This window comes from Melitaea cinxia, chromosome 9, assembly GCF_905220565.1.
Source record: "Melitaea cinxia chromosome 9, ilMelCinx1.1, whole genome shotgun sequence".
NCBI lineage: Eukaryota > Metazoa > Arthropoda > Insecta > Lepidoptera > Nymphalidae > Melitaea > Melitaea cinxia.
Genome location: NC_059402.1, coordinates 7,274,502 through 7,294,062, shown reverse-complemented (window position 1 = coordinate 7,294,062; position 19,561 = coordinate 7,274,502). Strand labels below are relative to the sequence as shown.

The 19,561-nt window shown below is 31.1% G+C and overlaps 1 protein-coding gene across 1 annotated transcript in view; it reads right to left on the bottom strand.

Moving 5' to 3' along the window:
* The window catches only part of LOC123656655 (kazrin), a 47,530-nt gene extending 29,753 nt beyond the window's left edge, over positions 1-17,777 (bottom strand). The window contains exons 1-7 of the mRNA XM_045592317.1: positions 17,742-17,777; positions 14,753-15,023; positions 14,273-14,521; positions 11,448-11,569; positions 10,763-10,925; positions 7,485-7,612; positions 5,579-5,755 (exon numbers count right to left, since the gene is read on the bottom strand). Of these exons, the coding sequence (XP_045448273.1) occupies positions 5,579-5,755; positions 7,485-7,612; positions 10,763-10,925; positions 11,448-11,569; positions 14,273-14,521; positions 14,753-15,023; positions 17,742-17,777 (1,146 nt within the window). The remainder of the gene's footprint in view (positions 1-5,578; positions 5,756-7,484; positions 7,613-10,762; positions 10,926-11,447; positions 11,570-14,272; positions 14,522-14,752; positions 15,024-17,741) is intronic.
* Positions 17,778-19,561: the final 1,784 nt, after the last annotated feature.

Below are 19,561 nucleotides of genomic sequence, written 5' to 3'. Positions count from 1 at the left end.
TTAAAGATACCCAAGTTATAGTTCGTTGGAAAAACGGAAGCCGGAAGGGCATTCCAAATTTTTGCGGTGCGTATTAGGAACGAGGAAGCAAATCGTTTAGTGCGAGATCGTGGGATTTCAACCACATAGCGGTGCAGATTCATGCGATGCCTTGCGGTTCGGTGGTAGAAAGGTGATGGTGGAACCAAATTGTATAGTTCTAGAGCACACTCTCCGAAATATAACCTGTAAAATACCGACAAACAGGCAACCTTGCGCCGATGTTCGAGACTTTGAAGTCTAGAGCGAACCAGCGATTTGTCACCGATGAGTCTTCTGGCGCGTCGATCCACAGAATCCAAAGCAGCGAGCTGGTACTTGGCAGAGCCATCCCATAAGTGGCTGCAGTACTCCATACACGATCGAACTTGTGCTTGGTAGAGAGTAAGAAGCTGTTCCGGTGTGAAGTACTGCCTGACTTTATTGAGGATACCAAGTTTCTTACCAGCAATTTTTGCCTTGGATTCTATGCCGTTAGTGTCTCGTTTCCCCCAATCCAAGGTCTTAAAGACATATTCCCTATATCCCCTTATAAGTTAGGAGTATGAAAAATAGATGTCATCTGATTCTCAGACCTACCCAATATGTACACAAAATTTCATAAAAATCGGTCTAGCCGTTTCGGAGGAGTATTTTAACTAACATTGTGACACGAGAATTTTATATGGATATAAGATAAAGATAGACAAATGCTGCCATGGACTTTATGGAGACATTTTTAAGGTCTAGAAATCCTTCGTACAATTTCTTAGTATATTTATTATCGCTTTATCAGCGTTCGCCACAAAAGCGCCCGGATCAGACGGCGATTTACTCTTTGTCTCTGTTGACATGGTTATTAATTAGTTATCTACGCCTTTATTAATAAAAACTAATTATGTGTATGCTTGTTAGTAAGTACTCTACAAAGTCTAACTACTAATTAATTTGTTTTAGTCGTTCTTAAATCATCAGTTAGCTACATTTAACGTTATAAAAGTTATAAATCTATGTAAAGAAACATTATTATGAAAGTGGACATAAGGTGCCAATCAAACCACTAATTGCAAATTCATGCGACGTTTCGATCCTTTATTGGACCATCATCAGGCATCTTTACATGTAGTAGTCAATAGACATCTCCTTATCAAAGTTCTTTCATTATGTAAGATTCCAAATCCAAATACATTATATATTATTTTTAAGTTATGTTTTAAGCTGTATTCTATGAATTTTGAAAATTTAAACTAAAACATTTGAATTTGATAGGTAACAATAAGCACAATTTTAAGTTATTAAGTTTTTGGTTTTTACAATTTCAAGGCATCAAATTCTCCGAACTTGACTATTGAACTGCATCTTTACATATGTTTTTTAAAAATTTATAATTTCTTTCTTCCTATTTTGATTTTTTTTAATTTATATTTTTTCTACCCACATGTATTTTTCTTCAATGTTATATATTATTTTTCATTATTAATCATTTCAATTGTTAAGCTTTAAAAAATTAGTCATTTCTTATAAAATATGTCATTCAAAATTAGCTAGTTACAAATTTTTTTTTTATTACATTATAATTTCTATTTTATAGTCATTACTTGTTATATTTACATCGTGTTCTCAAATTTCTTCTATTCTCGTGTCTCACATGTAGTAGAATCAATACATCTTTTGTTAATATTAAATTACATCCTCTAATTAGTTTTTAATTTTAATTTTGTTAACGGCCGAAAACACATCACTCTACATGGATGTCAAAACACAACAAAACACACTTTTTTTTTTGACAGTTTTATAAATTTTTAAAAAACATTTAAGTAAAGATGCAGTTCAATAGTCAAGTTCGGAGAATTTGATGCCTTGAAATTGTAAAAACCAAAAACTTAATAACTTAAAATTGTGCATATTGTTACCTATCAAATTCAAATGTTTTAGTTTAAATTTTCAAAATTCATAGAATACAGCTTAAAACATAACTTAAAAATAATATATAATGTATTTGGATTTGGAATCTTACATAATGAAAGAACTTTGATAAGGAGATGTCTATTGACTACTACATGTAAAGATGCCTGATGATGGTCCAATAAAGGATCGAAACGTCGCATGAATTTGCAATTAGTGGTTTGATTGGCACCTTATGTCCACTTTCCTGCTAACTGTCAAATAATACTTATAACAAATGGACACAACGATAAATAATGAATTATTATGAAAGTTTTTAATGCGAATTATAATAAAATAATAAAGCATTTCTTTTGCCTATTAATTACAGAACAACCAAATATTATGTAACCTTATGTTAGTAATGTTTAAAAAACATTTTTGTGTTTTTTTTTCGTTATTTATTATCTTATCATTGATCTAAAGTTTAAGAAATATAAAAACCAAAGCCTTTATCAAAACATTTCGATTTAGACAAACATTTTTACCAAAATTCCACGTTTTTATTTCGTTAATTCCTAAGGGCTTACATTCCCTTATTCCCTTAATTCCTAAGGGTTTACACTACTCAATAGAGGTCGTCTATAAAGACAAATTATTCTACAAATGTTTTTTGAGTAACACAATTGTTTTATGATAAAAGATTTGTTTTTTCCAAGACTTTTTTTATTTAGTTGAAATTTAATATGCGGATACATTTTTGACGATCTGATATTAGTTATTTTTTCCTTATTTTCATTTTATATTTTATTTGAAAAATATTTGTTTTTCAAGAATAAGAAATCAGGTGTTATGTTTAGGTAAAATATTTTACGAATAGATCTACAGTACCTACGAGTATAACAAAACAATATTTAGAAAAGGATTTTGTAAACACTACAATGTTTTGTTGGCCGTTACAAGAGGTGAATTAGGAAATTGATTTACATAGTAACATGCATGTATCACTACAGTCGGTCGACGTTTGACCTTTGAGTCTGTAAGTCACAAACAATAAGCTATTGCATAGCCGAGATATTATCAAACATTCTTGGCATTATTCGCCTAAATGCGTCCAAACTGTACAATTCCTCTAATTCAACTACATAACCTAAGTATGCAATACAATGCATAAACACGCAGCAGGATAAAAGTAATGTATGACAAAAGTGCTTAGATAAAATATTAAAAATTATAAACGTAAACTAAAATTAAATAAAGGATTTAGGTTTCATTTTGCTTTTTTTTTATTATTCCACTTGTTGAAGAATGAACAAAAGAAATATTTTTCTTTCCTAATAATTGAAACGTACAGAATATAAAATTAACATAATTGAACGATTTAACTACAATTAGAACAACTGTAGTAGATAATTGAATATGACTGAATTTTATCACAATGTATTGAGGTCCCTTAGGGTACACAATTATATTATGTAATAATTGATAATTAATTATACGTTTGACTAATTAGGGAATTATTACTTTTGTATTATTCATTAAAATTGACTCTCTTTTAAACGACATCATTTACTATATTGTCTATTATATACTCGTAACTGACAAGCTCGGTTCCTATATTCAGAAAATGGATCGTTTTGATTACGGTTCGTAAACAAAATGAAAAGCTTATATATAGTTCAGAGCAAATAAAACTGAGCGACAATTTAATCTAAACTTTTTTTTAGTTAAAAATGAAACTCGAAGTAAAACGTATTGCATATATGTATATATAAGAGATTTCCACATATATATTGACTCATCACGATATCTCTGGAACCATAAGGCGTAGAGACTTGAAATTTGGTAGGAATATTCTTTTCGCCGAGTAGAGGTTAGCTAAGAACGGATTTTAAGAAATTCCACACACAAGAGGGGTTGCGGGGACGTCAACAACGGAAAATTTCCGTTTTAAAACTATCTCATTTATATATCTATAGCTCCTATCTATAAAAATTCACTATTAAAATTAACTATTCCTAGTAGCGCGTAGATAATTATATAAAACCGGTATTATAATACAATTCTTTAAACGCCTGAAATTATTTTATAAATTAAAGTACTCTAGTTTTTCTAAAAATAGTTTTTCTTAGCCAGAAAGCGATTTAGCTTCACCAACCAACCACCAATTATAGAAATGTCAAATGCAAAAGTAAGAGATGTAAGTAGTTTCTTAAGGTTACGCGTTCTATGAGCCAATGAAATCTATATAAATAAAAATGAATGTTACTAAGCGCATAACTCGAGAATGGCTCGACCGATTCGGCTAATTAATCTTTTTGTTTGTTCCTCAAGGCCCACGGAAGATTTTAATACAATAAAAAAAATGTTTACTATTAACTTTTGATAGAACGAAGTCTCTCCGGGCAGTAGTTAAATTAATATAAATGAAATAGTCTGACAATATACGGCGATATGTGACGAAGGGACGATGACCGACCATATCCAAGACCAGCAAACAAAAACAATTTTCTTTCGTCGTGGGATAATAGGGGAGATGTAATATTACCGAAACTATTTAACACTGCGCTGGAGGATGCCTTTAAGACCTTGGATGGGGGAGATGAGGCATCAACGTCAACGGCGAATATCTCTCAGCTCCGTGTCATCGTTATGACGTAAAACTATCCTCCGTAAACCGATTTTACAGACAACCAATTTTTTTGTGTTTTTAATAGTCGTAGTTTTCAGTAGCAGTAAAGATTGTATTTAGCGTAAATCTAAATTATATTTGCATAATTTATAGTCAATTCTATGTACACTTGCCATTGATATACATATCAGTGAATGCTATACACTTATTGTATTTACTAAATATGTTATTATGTGTAAATTGTTAACAAATAAATAAAAAAATTATGTGGTGTCATGGGACACCAGGTAGGAACGAAGTTCCTTCGGATAGTATAGAAGCAATACAATTTGAAAAAAAAAATGTTGAATTTTATATATATTTTCTAGGTCTTGATTTTTTTTAATTTTGTTGATTGGTTTTTAATTAAGTACATAAAAGTATTTAGGAAATTTAGTATTTTAGAAAATAACAAATACCGTAAAATAAAATAAATCAAACAAAATAATAATAATAATAATTCAAATTATTAAGTGAAATACATTTAAAAAAAAAGTTTACTAGTAATATTTTAGTTTTACAAACGTCATATTATACAGTCGTGTGACTGATATTACGTCACTTCCGTTATATATTTTTGTTACGGTTTTAGTATCACATTTTTTCAGTTCGCTCGCCCATTCAAATGTCAAGCCTGCCGTAAGGAACTTCGTTCCAATAAAATTAATGAAATAAATTTTTGCGTCCCAACCCACAATCCTTATGTTAATCCTCTGCTCAAACGTTGCCTGGAAGATATCGCTGTATTAGCGATAAGGCCGCCTGTTGCAACTGATGCAACTTGTATTTTATTATAGTTATACTGTCATTTATCATATTGTTATAACTTTGTATTGGTGTGCGAAAGTGTGAATAAATAAATAAAATAGATAGTTTTTATTTCGGCTGATTTTTTATTTAAGTACACCTTAAATTATTTGTATTGTAGACAATATATATAAAAAAGGTTGTACTTCAAGTAGGTAGGTACAACAGAAATGCTATAGATTTGGTTGCTTAACTAACCTCAAAAAGTTGTTCCCTCGCGTGCCGTAGCTGGGTATCGCGTGCACTAAGCGCGGCGGCAAGCTGCAGAGAGCGTTCCGCTTCGTCGCGCGCGTGCCGCAACAACGCCGCACGCTCGCGCTCCCGCTCCGCTCTCTCAGCGCCCAGCGCCGAAGAAGCGCCGCTGCGTGACCGCATCTGTACCGTTTAGAAACATCTTTAGTTTATCATAGAAAAAATGAACCTAAAAAGCTAGAAAGGTAAAAAAATCTTCGTACAATATGCGTTACGGCGTCAGCTTACTAGCAGATAGTTTATTAATTTAAAAAAATATATGATAATAAATGCATTTAAAAAACTTAATAAACAGCGATAAAATCCGAAAAAAATTGTTTTATGATTATGATGATAAACTTTATTTGCCAGAATGACAGTATTCAATATTAATTTTTCGGTACTAGAAGAGAATAAAAATCTTCACAATAAACTTTTATTATAAAGATAGTTAAAATATTATTATCACGTCATACCTAACTTCAGTATTTTTAAAAAAGTAATATATATTTTTTCTTCGAATTTAGGAATTTACAGCAAGTCGAAGTAACTATAAAGAAATATTTGTGAGATTACTCTCATTGTTACTGTTAACATCATATTGGATCCACGAGTAAATCCCTTATGATGTCTCAAATTTGTCATTTTTTATACAAGAGATACTAAATTGCCGTAAGACAAAAGAAACAAATTTAGATAAATGATTTATTTACCTCTTGCCACGTATTAATACAATTATATATGCAGAAAAATATCAGCTAAAGCCGTATAATCAACTTGTATAAAGTATAGCAGAAAGGACTTAACGGCTACTAGGCTTATGTGTCGAGGTTTCGAAACAAGTCTTCTATGTATATAGTATAGTGTTGCTGTTTCTACTCCGATATCGATATGTCCGAGACACATCCCCTGAATTTTATTACGAAAATATGATACTAATATTATCCTATTAAAAATAATATACTGATTGACCTAATATAAAATATCCTATATCAAAATCAAATATTTTAAGGTTTTTTTTTTACTAAAGTGCCCACATTACCTCAGTGAATGCCACATATTATGTAAAATTATTGACCTGCTCAAATTTCTATTAGTCTACCTACACTCGCTACAAAATATATAAGATATTATAATATATACACATGTTTTGAATAAGCCATATTAAATTATGATATTTCAAATTCTGAGCTATATTTTACAGATAAAAAAAAATTGATTAATTGCAAAAGTCTGTTTTATCTAGTATCCTATTAAGTTATTGCAAAAATATGAAACATTAGCGATTTGTATATTTTATTGAAATGAACAGAAGTCATCGTTTTATTCGAAATAGTATTGTAAAATTATTTTTACCATCTCGTATTGTTTTACACAAAACAAATAGAGAAAATATTGAAGTGAATACAGCATTTGCTGTATACATAAATTATGTTACAAAATCATAAAATCAAGTTTGTATTTTCTACTTGATGATCTGTGCGTGTATCCTTTTCCTATAAACGAGAACAATAAGAGCCTAACTTATCATGTTGCTACATTGTAGGTTAATGTATTAGACGCCAATCATTTTCAGTTTACGTCTTTGTAAAATACACATGTTTCTGATTTTTATTGAAATATTTTGATTTCCTCGCATTGTTATACGTCCCTGCCAGGTAACAAAATGAATTTTCAAATTTCAGTAGGTACATTAAAATTTCAGCGCTTTTAGCATTCACGTGCTATCACGGCCATGATAGCTCAGTAATTAATAATGTACTCCTTAAACTTGCCTCTCCTTGATTCATTAGACGTACCCGTAAGTACAAGTTGACCTTATATAATAAAATTAGCTTGGATACTAATAAGAGCGCCGTTTGTTCGACGTTACCTGTTCATAATTTCTAATGAAGTCTCTGAGCTCCTTCTCTTTGTCCTCGAGAGTCGCGTAGAGTTGCTTCATCTGATTCAGCAAATCAAATTTCTCGGCTTTGAGACGCTTCTTGTCGGCTTTCAGAGCTGCAATAAAAGAAACTGTGAGTTTTACGCTTTGTACTCCCACGTTGAAGGTGTTTTATTCATTTCCTTCAACTATTTCGTTACACGGAAAGCCTCTATTGGGAAACATGCCACTTAAATATTCGTGAACATTTCTTATAGTGAAAATGTTCCAAACATTTTCCGTGATCATTTAATATTACATTTGAATGACTATTGTAAAATATAATTCTAAATTCCTGTGAGCATATATAATGATCGCATTATATGTATGTCTAAAAATACGAAATATTATAATAAAATCTAATACAATATGGCTAAGTTATATGTGCAACGTTTATTTAACGTAATTATCTATACTCTATACAAATAAATAAAATTGGAGTGTCTGTTTGTAATATTAAAATAACCTAAATGCATATGTATGTATACACGGTACATATACCAAAGTAACATTTTTTACAATTTTTGTCTGTCTGTCTGTCTGTTTGTTCCAGCTTATCTCTGAAACGGCTGGACTGATTTTGACGGGACTTTCACTGGCAGAGAGCTAAAGTAAGGAGTAACTTGGGTTACTTTTATTTTAGAATTTTATTTATTTTATAATTCTGCAAACCGAACAATCACTATTTTGTTAAATTTCACGCGGACGAAGTCGCGGACACAGCTAGTATTTAAATATGTAATAATAATAACTACATATTAATACTAATAGTCTTTACTGCACACCAAAATAAAAACAAACAGTACCTACTAACTAAAAAGAAAAGATGTACAAAGGCGATCTTATCGCTGAAGAGCGATTTCTTCCAGATAACCTTCGGGCACAGGACACGTATAGTAGTGACGGATAGGAAGTCTACAATATTCTTAAGGATGAATAATAACAATGTTTTATAGATTCAATAATACACACAACTAGTACCCTTATAATTTTTGAAATTACTTAATACGTATGTAAAATAAAATATTACAAATTCCCTAAAGAGTCATGTATTGGATGTAATCAGAAGAGAACTAAGCTCAATTTTCTATAGTTCAAAGTAAATTAATCAAAAAAAAGGAAACAAAAACCCTTTGATACGGAAATGTTTTAGTCATAAAAGTAAAATAAAATGTGTATTATTAATAATGACTTCATTGGCTTAAAAAGGAAACCATATGAGGCAACGCAATGCCCTCGATGATTATAAAGCTCACACGCTGATAAGCGCCCTTTGATCGGTGTTTCATAGAGCGTATCAAATAACTACGTAAGTCGTTCCACCCTCGTTATAGACTAGCTATACCCGCAATTTCGTTGGCGATATACTTTTCATTTTGCTTTATAAATAAAATATTTAAGGTAGCTTAAGATAAGCCTTACTTTTAACATTTAATGTATATTACAAACTTATATCATGCCCAGTTTATCATATTTGAATCATATTCATATAAGATTCAGTATTTTGACGTTAAGTTGTCTATCTCTTGGTATGTTTGTATACAAAGAAACACAGACAAAATATAATTTTTTTTGGCTTGAGTGCCGACGGTCGAGTAACTAACCAATTAGAATTTTAAAATAACTTCAATGTACAGAATTGGACCTCTTACAGTCTAATTATAAGTATAGGTTTAATACACAGCTCTCAACTTCAACCAACATGTATAAAATAGTTTACTTGTCGAATAAAATAAGTATATTATATTGACGCGTATAAAATGAAAGAAGACAATATTGTGAAGATCCTTTTGACCTAAATTAAAGTTCTCAAGTGATTTGAATAATAAAAGCGTCTTTCGATATATATTTTTTCAATACTTCTGAATATAAGTATTACGCGTGGGAAGTCTTTCTCGAGTTTAATACTCTAAATGATAATTTATAACAAATTCAGTGGCACATTAGCTAATGTCTACAGATTATTTACACCGATAATACATTCCAAGAATTCTACTGGAATATATTTTAGACTATTTCTTTTTTTACAATCATTTACTGGTCAGCATGAGTTTCTTTTACTTCTCTAAAAATATAACTGATTCATTCACTCTAATTTATCATAAAGCATGAATTGAACAGAATACCGAATATGTTTAGGTTTCATATAAACATTAGAACGCATCAGGCTAACTATAATAATACAATAGACACATGTGAAAATCATCTCGTTGTTTTAGCCGTTATTAGATCGTTATACGAATCATACAACCCTTATTTTGATTCGTTCCCGAATTGTGCAATATCACTGATACTTCCTAAAAACCATTAACGTTAATGCCTGTCGTTACATCCGACAAATACGGTGAAACGTTTTGACGTATTGGATTACAAACAATCTTTTTTATTACCACCACGATACTTTATTTTAAGCTTTCAGGTGTTATGTGTTTTTTACGGACTACAAAATGAAATTGAATTCGCAATGGCATCTTTAACTTTATATTCAGCAATTCTATCAAGCATCTACTTTTAGTACTTATCACTCTTCAATTTCACAGAGGTTCGGATATTATATTTGAAATTAAAATTAAGTTGGTACTTTCTTGTACTTAATTACGTAATCGTTTTAGGAGTCTAATATAATTTACTTTGGTCGTATCGGTGAAGTCTTTATTGAGGATATCAGTGAAAGTCAAAGGGCAACACTCGAGAAAACGTGACTCGTTAACTAATTTGGCCTTACTTTTCCGACCAGATACTTTCTAAAACATTATGACTTTAGTTTATCAAACTGTCGGTGTCTTACTTCTTTTTCCTATCATGAACAACTTGCCTTAACAAATTACTATACTTTGCGGCGTTATGAAACATTTATTTTTTAGTTACTTTGATAAAAATCGTAAGTTTTATTTTCGATTTACAAAAGAGTCTTAACTTAAATTTGAATGTAATATTAAAAAGCTTAGGTAGTTATGAAGCGAGATATTTACTTTTAAAAGACTAATTTTGGATAAATTTTAAATTATAGGTACATTCGTACATTCATATTGACATTTAAATTACACAGTATTTTAATTTGGAATGTCTCAAGATAAATCCATACGTCAAAATTATTCCTATCTTCATATACACATAAATAGGTGACCTGACAAGTTATTTTTGAAATCTTTTAATATGATTTCTTTAATACAGTATAATCTATAATCTATAATCAAGTTATTTTTTTACAGTTAGTTAATACTTACAGTTGACAGCTTCTCTAGCCAGAAGAAGCTCTTTCTCGAGCTGTTGTGGGTCGATCGGCGGGCCCTCCCGCGCGTCCTCCTGGGCCCTCTCGACCAGTGCGTTGCCCGCCTCGCCCCTCTCCGCCGCCGCTACCAGCAGGCGCCGCACACGCGTCAGTTCCGCCTGCATCGACGATTAATAGCCGTCGATTTATAAACTTCTCTCGATATTAACATCCGTAAACATGTTCAAGTCACGCGAAGTATCTACTTTATTACACGCTGAGCTCGAATTATTTAGCTATTGCGAAAATTCATTTCCTTTGACTCCAAAAGCAGATGTTTGTGTTGAACGTAATTACTTTTAAGTAATTATTGTAAGCTCGTTGTGTGCGGAGATTTTAATTCTGATTGTGGAAAGGAACATAAATATATAACAATATGTATTTGTATACAAGTCAAAGCTGTTAATATATAGACAATATAATAATCTATTTAACTTAATTCAAATATATAATGATAAATAGAAATTTAATGTTCTCTTTAATAATTGAAAATTCAATGTAACTCAAAGCGTTATTATATTGAAACAGGTTTCTTTAATGCAGTCTTTAAATTTACAGACAAATATTTAACAGAAGAGAGAATTTTCCTTTGTCCTTATAAATTACGAACCGGTGAAAAAAGTAGAAACAAAAAAAGTGACCTGCAGACGTTCGTTTTCAAGACGCAATCGGCGGGCCAACTGCGCTGCGGTGAGCATCCCCGGGGACGCGGGCACCTCTTCCTGCCGTGAACGATCCGACCGCCCGCCCGGGGATCCGGAACCTATTCGTGTTTACAAAATATCTACTATTTACGTTCACTATAAATAAAGCACATTTTAACTACAAAAATCTAATAAAATACAGCTGTATATAATGTACTACAGTTGTTTCTTATTAATAAATTAATACGTTTTCGAATTTTTTATTGAAAGAAAAAAGAAAACGTTAAAAGAAAAGGATCTTGTCAACCTGTACTGCCTCTATTTTAAATAATACAGGTAAAATAAATAAATAAACAGGAAATAGCCATTAGGCTTTCCCCGGTTCGTTAACGTTGATCGTTACATTTGAGCAATGTAGCTGTTTGCTGTGTCATCAACCTTTAATATTGTGAAAAACTGATGAAAGCTATATGTTAGTCATGTAAGATTGTGTGTATAAATTTAAACTGTTATGGGAACGTAAACATTGCAGCAATGCAAAAGTTTTCCCAGTCACGAAAGCCCGTCCAGACGAATCGATTATTCGTTTTATCATGCGTCAGGGCGTGGGACGCAGGTGTGTATACAGCCTGTTTTATTGTAAACGCTTGAATCTATTAAGTTTGCCAATGGATTCTTTTAGAAGCTATTTATATATTACCTATAATTTTTTTTTGTAAACGTTAAAATGAAAAAAAGTAAAAGAAATTAAATACCATTGGTACTTTTTTAATAAAAGTTCCATTTACCTTTTGATTAAATATCTTTTATTTAAATGCGTTCAAAAAATGTTACGATCTCACTGCTGGGCATAGACCTATTTCGATGTGTAGGAGATTTTTATGATGACTTTCGATGTTTCGATGTGAAGGATCAGAGCTAAATCTAAATAAGGTTATTGTAATAACTAAAATACTCGTATATAATAAGAAGACAAATAACCAATATATAATTAAAACAATAATAATAATTCATGTAATTCCATTGATTATTATGCTTCATAGTGTGACTTGCAACAACCACTGCGGGTTCGTTGATCAGTAACGATTGCTTACTGGTGTACATATATAATAACAACCAGGACTAACAGCTTAACGTGCTCTGTGAGCTGTGAGGGAGACCCACAAAGTCAGATAACCAATAGACTGGCAATATATACAAACACAAATATACACTCCGAGCGGGAATCGAACCCGCGACCGACAGTATTTAGGCACCGCCGAAACGGCATACGCGCCACTACACCAGAGTGGGCGTCACAAAATATTAATGTATCAGTAAAATATATTTTAAAATCACGTATCAAAAACATTGTGAAATATGGTACATATATTTTGGAATAACATGTAATCAATTAAAATATCGAATGACAACTGTGACCCACTTTAACGTAACGAAGGGTAGAGCTACGAAATCTTCAAGTTTCCATATTTTTTACTATATGTAAAATTTGTAGAATTATACCAATTTAACTTGAAACATTATTTCATTTACTGAATATCTCTTATTGGCGTCCTGAAACACAGGCCTCGAGCCTAGCTTAGGCACCAGTCTCCCACAATATTAGTGCTCATGTTATTATGTACCTATCTAATGTCCTGTTAGCAATATTGTGGTGAGAAAATAAATAAATCTTATTATTATTATTATTATTGACTATCGATTACACAGAATGAACGAGATTTTATTGTGTAGTTTTACGACGTATTGAAGTTTTAATTTATTAGTTTTTTATAGCTTTTGTTCGACAGGTACAGCTAATATATCATCTAAATTATAATATTATTCTTACCTTTCTATACTTAGAAAAAGTATTTTGTAACCTTCTTGTTTGACTTCATAAATTTTAAAGTTTTCATTATAACTTACTTTTTACTATTAAAAAGCTTTTGCAATGCAATAAAAGCAAAAATCAAAACTACTAATTATCAGACGCTAATTAAAAAGGTAGTGAAAACTTAATGACAAAATGCAACACCAGGCGGAAAGTTTCTTTCTTGCGAAGTAAGCTGACTGTGCAATCGCAAATGAGCTTATTCCCTACGGCAGTGGCTCATTAGTGCGCTAGATATTTCGTTAAGTTGGTGACCAATGTGTGAAACAAACCTACCCGAAATTCTTAAGAACAATATTGCTCTGAGTGTATATTTGAGAGGTAAGCGGTCTTTTAAAATAAAACGTTTAATATATAATAAATCACGTATGATAAAATATTAAAATCAATATCTAGTAAAAGTATTTTTAGTAATATTGTTTACACAATTCTGATACTACTGATATATTATACTATCTGATACTCAGAATAAGTATATATATATTAACACTGTATTCATCTTTTGATGATTCTTTGCTAGAATTATAACTTTTATACCAAAGTCATTCATAATACCCAGCGGCGACTTTGCTGAACAATTCCGAACTAACTCGAAACTTACTTAATCAGCCAAACAAACATGCCGGCCGTGACTAGTTAGCAACTATTAATTATCTTCTATTTTATACACTAAGTAAAACAAGAAGCTTTAGCTCAATTTTAGATATATATGTATGTTTGCTCTTTGTTCACCGTGTAATCCAATTTTCAAGACCTTTTGCTAAGTGATAGAATAATGAATCGGCTGAAGAAACGTGTCCGAGATTTTGTGGCAGTCGAAAGATAACAAAAGCACATTTTTACTTTACTACGCCCTAAAAACTTTAAAAATATATTTCTTTTTATAAAATTTGGTCATAACAAGTTTTATTTAAATGGACATCTTCAAAATATCAGAAACAAGGCTTACCTCCGCCAAGCGTAGCTGTGATATCAGCTCGAGGTTCAGGTCCATCGCTACTCCTACCCGGTGAAGTAGCATCTGGAAGTGGAACTTCTTCTTCGGAGCTATCAGCGGGATCTAAAATATTCCTGTCACTGGTACTGTTCCCCCCAGTCCCTATTTCGGCATACGTTCCGCTGTCACTACCATTCTGTGTGGACCATTTTATTGGTGAATCTATTTTACCATTCGCTTGATTTTCTTTGTTATCATCATCTGGTGAAGACACTGTCGAAGAAATCGATTTTCAATTAAAGTTCGATACAAGGAATAGGATGGAAGAAAACAGAAAGTATTTTCAAATTGTTTTTATATTGATAAAAAAACTGTATTGATATGCTATGTATATAACTGTATTAATATATTTTAGATTTAAATATAACTTAGAGTAAATTTTAAAATTCATCAATAAAATTACCAGCCACATTTTCACAATGGCTTACAAACCTATGAAAGGATTATCCTTTCCATTCTTAACCGTGAGTCGCGTCGATCTATTGAGCGTGCCCTCTTTGTCCCCATTCAGCGATCCATTGCGAGGTTTGTCAAGGGTGCTGATGAGAAGGCGTCGCTCGGGTGGGACGGGGCGCGAATCGTCGCTCCTGTCGAGCGCTGAGCACGCGGGCGTGATCAGAGGGTCCGCCGGCTCAGGCTCCGCGTCCGCCTCAACTCTCGTGCCAACTGACACTTGTTCGTCTACCATTTTGCGAAGTTTCGCCTAATGAAAGTTATAAAGATTCAGTATTACGTTTAGATTAAAATTAAACGATATTATATTAGATATAATACAACCTAAAAATAATTAAAACTAAAACGAATAATTTAATTATCTACTAATTTTATTCTTTATGCAATTCCATTGATAAATCTGCAAAAAGTTTAAATACCTATTATTAATAAAAAACGTATCGTAATTAATTAAACCTTACTATTACAATTGTATTTGTATGTAATATATTATTATACTATTAATAACAAAAGAAAATTAGGAAAATATTAGATTTTCAAATACGCTTTTTTGTGTTAAATCGGAACTATCAAAAGACCGCGTCGAGATGAGTGCCGCAAAACTAGTTACAGAGGGTCAAAGGTCAGAAAAATAGATTTTCGTCGATAACGCTTTATGCTTTACTTTAATAGAAAAATACGGTACTTTATAAAGGAAAAAGAGATTAGATATAAAAAATCTAAGATCTTTGTTCGTAGCAAATTTTTTTGTAACTGAATAACTTATATATATTTTTTTATTATTGAAAATAATTATTAGAGAGTTTTATAGATAATTTTTTTTTGAGGATCGCTGACTTTCTTTCTCATCTATACAAATGCATACAAATTAAATTGTTTTGAAATCTGTCCTATCCTTACAGACGTATTTTTTTGTGTTTATTGTACAAACAAATATTATTTGAAAGAATACCGAAGATAAGTATGTTGTACCTATCGCAATCTGGCCTTATGAGGAATTTTAAATTTTTTATTTTATTTATTTTATTTTATTTTAAATTTAAGAGTATTTTCAGTCAAAATTATAACCACGGCAGTATTATCCATGCCTCTCTACAGCTAGCTTAAAATTTACCTTTTAACCTAACTCTTTTATTTATCTTTTAAATTAACTTTGAAATTGTCCAGGACACATTACCTAAATTAAGTATTTACTTTAAAAGGAGAGTGAACTCTTTACTTTCTCAATTACAAAAGAAGGAATAAGTAACATTGTTTAGTTGTTGCAATGCTAATATATATGACTCATTTAGGTATCTCATAGCCATTTCATACTTCTAAGCTATCGATACCCGTAATATACTCTTTGCCCGTAATCCTATTATCTTAATCTATTTTACTAGTAGCTCATTCACTAGAACTAATAATATATAATTAATTTGTCAAAAATAATGATTACTGATTAATAATTCAAAAATAAAAAATATTTGCAGAAATTAATAATAATAATAATATTCTTTATCGTACACTACAGTATAAACAAACAGTAATTATGTAACAACAAAATATGTAAAAAGGCGGTCTTATCGCTAAAAGAAAATTTCTTCCAGACAACCTTTGGGCATAGGACACGATATAGTAGCGGTAAGGAAGTGAACAACGAAAAGAGAAATTAAAAATAAAATAACAAATAAGTAACATACGAAATATCGGACGAGAACCGGTGTATTCAACGTGGTATGGACGTTGGCAATATATTGGCAAATAGTAAGTTTAGTAAGTTAATAGTAGTTTGGCAAATAGTAACGCCTACCTTGAAATAGAAAAAAATAAAAATAAAAATTGCATGTTTTTAGAATAAAAAAGGACATGGGTTCATAAGCCCGTGGATGTATATCACTTGTAAAAAAAAAAAAACATACGAAATAAACTAAATATTACAAATATACATATACGTAAATACACATAAATACATTACACATATATAATGGATAAGAAAATTATGGTGTATTTAGTTATAAGTAATGCTGCTTATGAAAACACTTAAAGAACACTCAAACGCTAGCTAGTAGCGATTGAGCGTATTAATAAAAAAAAAACATTAAATCAAGATTTTAATTGTAATTAGGTATACATATAAGTTTAGTAGCTATGGCGGTCTTTGATTGAAATCAACTTTGTAATCGATTTAAAGACTTCTGTGAAAGTTTGACATTTCGGTACAACGAAATTAAGGCTAGCCTCGCTTAGGTTTTCAAGTATATTCTACTAATCTTTAATCAAACTTAGTGTGATTACGACCACATTACGTACGAGTAGTACTCGAAATTTAGTTCACTCGATGGTAGAGACATTTGTTATATAAACTTTCATAATGTTGCATTCTGTGGTACGTGTGTACTTACGAAAAATATTGTTCTAACAACTCTAACTTATATTTTGCTAAACTTATGTAAGATTAATTTTATAAACCATAGTGCAATAAATTCTAATAGTAGACTCTTTGATATAGTATAAAGTGGTACAAATAAATTGACAATTTGTCTCATAAAAAACAGGTTTCCATAAAAATATAATTTACAAAATTACTTAGTTATTATAAATAAGATATTATTTTCAGGCATATCGCCCTGGTTACCTAACCACACCTATTTATGCTGTACGAAATAGCAAAAAAGTTCGTTTCTTACAGGATTAAAGCTTTATATATACATTATTGAGTCAAATCGACTACTTACTACTCTATAAGAATTTATTACCATAAAATTTATTTTATACATTTTGACATGAAAAAAAAAATGTTTTTCAAATACTACCATTTACAGATTCATAATTATTAATATTTATATTTATTAAAATTGTAATGCAAATATAAAAATAATCATCTTAAAGCTTACATCATCACTAAAATTTTGAGTTCAATGAACGGAACTTCCGTGTCTAAAAACTAAGTTCTCTTCAAATTTAAAATGTAAGCAAAAACTTGTACCTGGGCGTCGCCTAGTATTCGGCGCACAAGCGCCATCAGGCCGCCGTGGCAGGCGCTATCATGCTATCCACCTGCGCCACCCCGCATGGTCGCCGCCGAACTTGAACACTAAACAACTGCTCGTAATGACACTAAGTTATTTCAATTTATTACACTCCACCCTTGTCAGTTTTCGTCTGCGATGACTACCTGGAACAAACGAAAGTCATATAAATGACTACGTAAGAGACTAAGAAAGTAGTAACAAAATTTAATACTAATAAATGTATTTTTAGCGAATCATCAAGATGGTTATACGTGTTATTACTACACTGGCATCCTTCCGTTTAGGGCCATATAGAGCTAAAAATGTTGAGAAATCTGGCTATAAATAAACTCCGGTGAGTTGGTCTTTGGTACTACACTAACGTAGACACGACGATAATTGTATAAATAACTAGCTGTGCCTTGCCATTTTCATTCGCGTTAATTTGAGAAAAAAAATTACTTACAGCATTCCTAGGTAAATGCGCTAACCAAAACAAAAAGAACTTTTCAATTTGAACTAGTAGTTCAGGATATTAGCGCGTTTAAACAAACAAACAAACTTTTCAGCTTTTAATATTAGTATAGATGTAGCAAAAATTGTCGTATTTTATAAAAAAATGTCGGTTATTTTATATATATTTGTGAGGTACTAAGGTGCGGTAAGCACGAGTTTTCTCGCGTAAATCCCAATTTCGGGGTCCATCTTCAAGTGTACGTCACATATAAATAGGTTCAACCATCCATTAGCTCGAACAAAGAGAAAGACAGACAGGCAGACAAAAATTTTAAAATCGTTTATTTGTGTTTCACTATCGTGTTAATAACTATATGTACATGAAAAAACACAGCTATTTTCGATTCACAAACAGACACTTCAGTTTCATTTATACGTATAGATATATCGATGTTTATTATTTTATTAAAGCGGCAAGTAAATACGCAAGAACTCGTACATTTATATAATAATAATAATAATAGTAATATTTTAATATATAAAAATGAATTTTTGTTTGTATGTACTTTATATAATCGTAAACTATGCAATTGATCATGTCATGGTCTTTAACAAAGTGTTGTTCATGAGCTCGCAAAGGTTTCTGAGTTGGTACGACCAAAAAATAATAATAATAAAAGCGTAGCAACGCGCGCAGGGTACAGCTACTTTTTAAATAAATTAAAACTAATGAAATAAAAGTACATATACGGCGATATATACCCATATGAGGCAACAAATTTATAATTAAAAAGCACTCATTGCGCTCTAAATAGGTCAACAATGTAGGTCAAGTAGTGTCACCGTGTGATAAGACACTTTGAGGCTTTCACGTGCATTAATTTTAATTAATTATAAAATTAATTTTTTGACACATTTTTTATTAGTACCTTACTAGGCACTTACTTTAGGGTCGTTCCTGTAGTTTTCTAATAATTTAGTGCTACTCACAAATTTCAATAATAACAGCGTCCAATTAAGTAGTAAATGTAACCAATAATAGCAATAAAAAATATATATTTCAATTTGTACTTAAATCGTTTTATTTTTAATTTGAAGTTATTGATAAGAAATAAATAAAAGTTCTATTTATAAATTTAAATAATCATTCGATTTGGAAAAAGCAAATGTGAATTAACGTAAAATGTCGAGCATTATTTTACTGCCTGAATAATTTCCATAATATCCTTTGATAAACAATTATTTGATGTTTCAATAAAACGAGTGTTTTCCCCGCCAGTAAATGTACTTTTATGGCGGTGGTAGGTACATTTATTTAACTTTCAGGGAAACAAAGCCG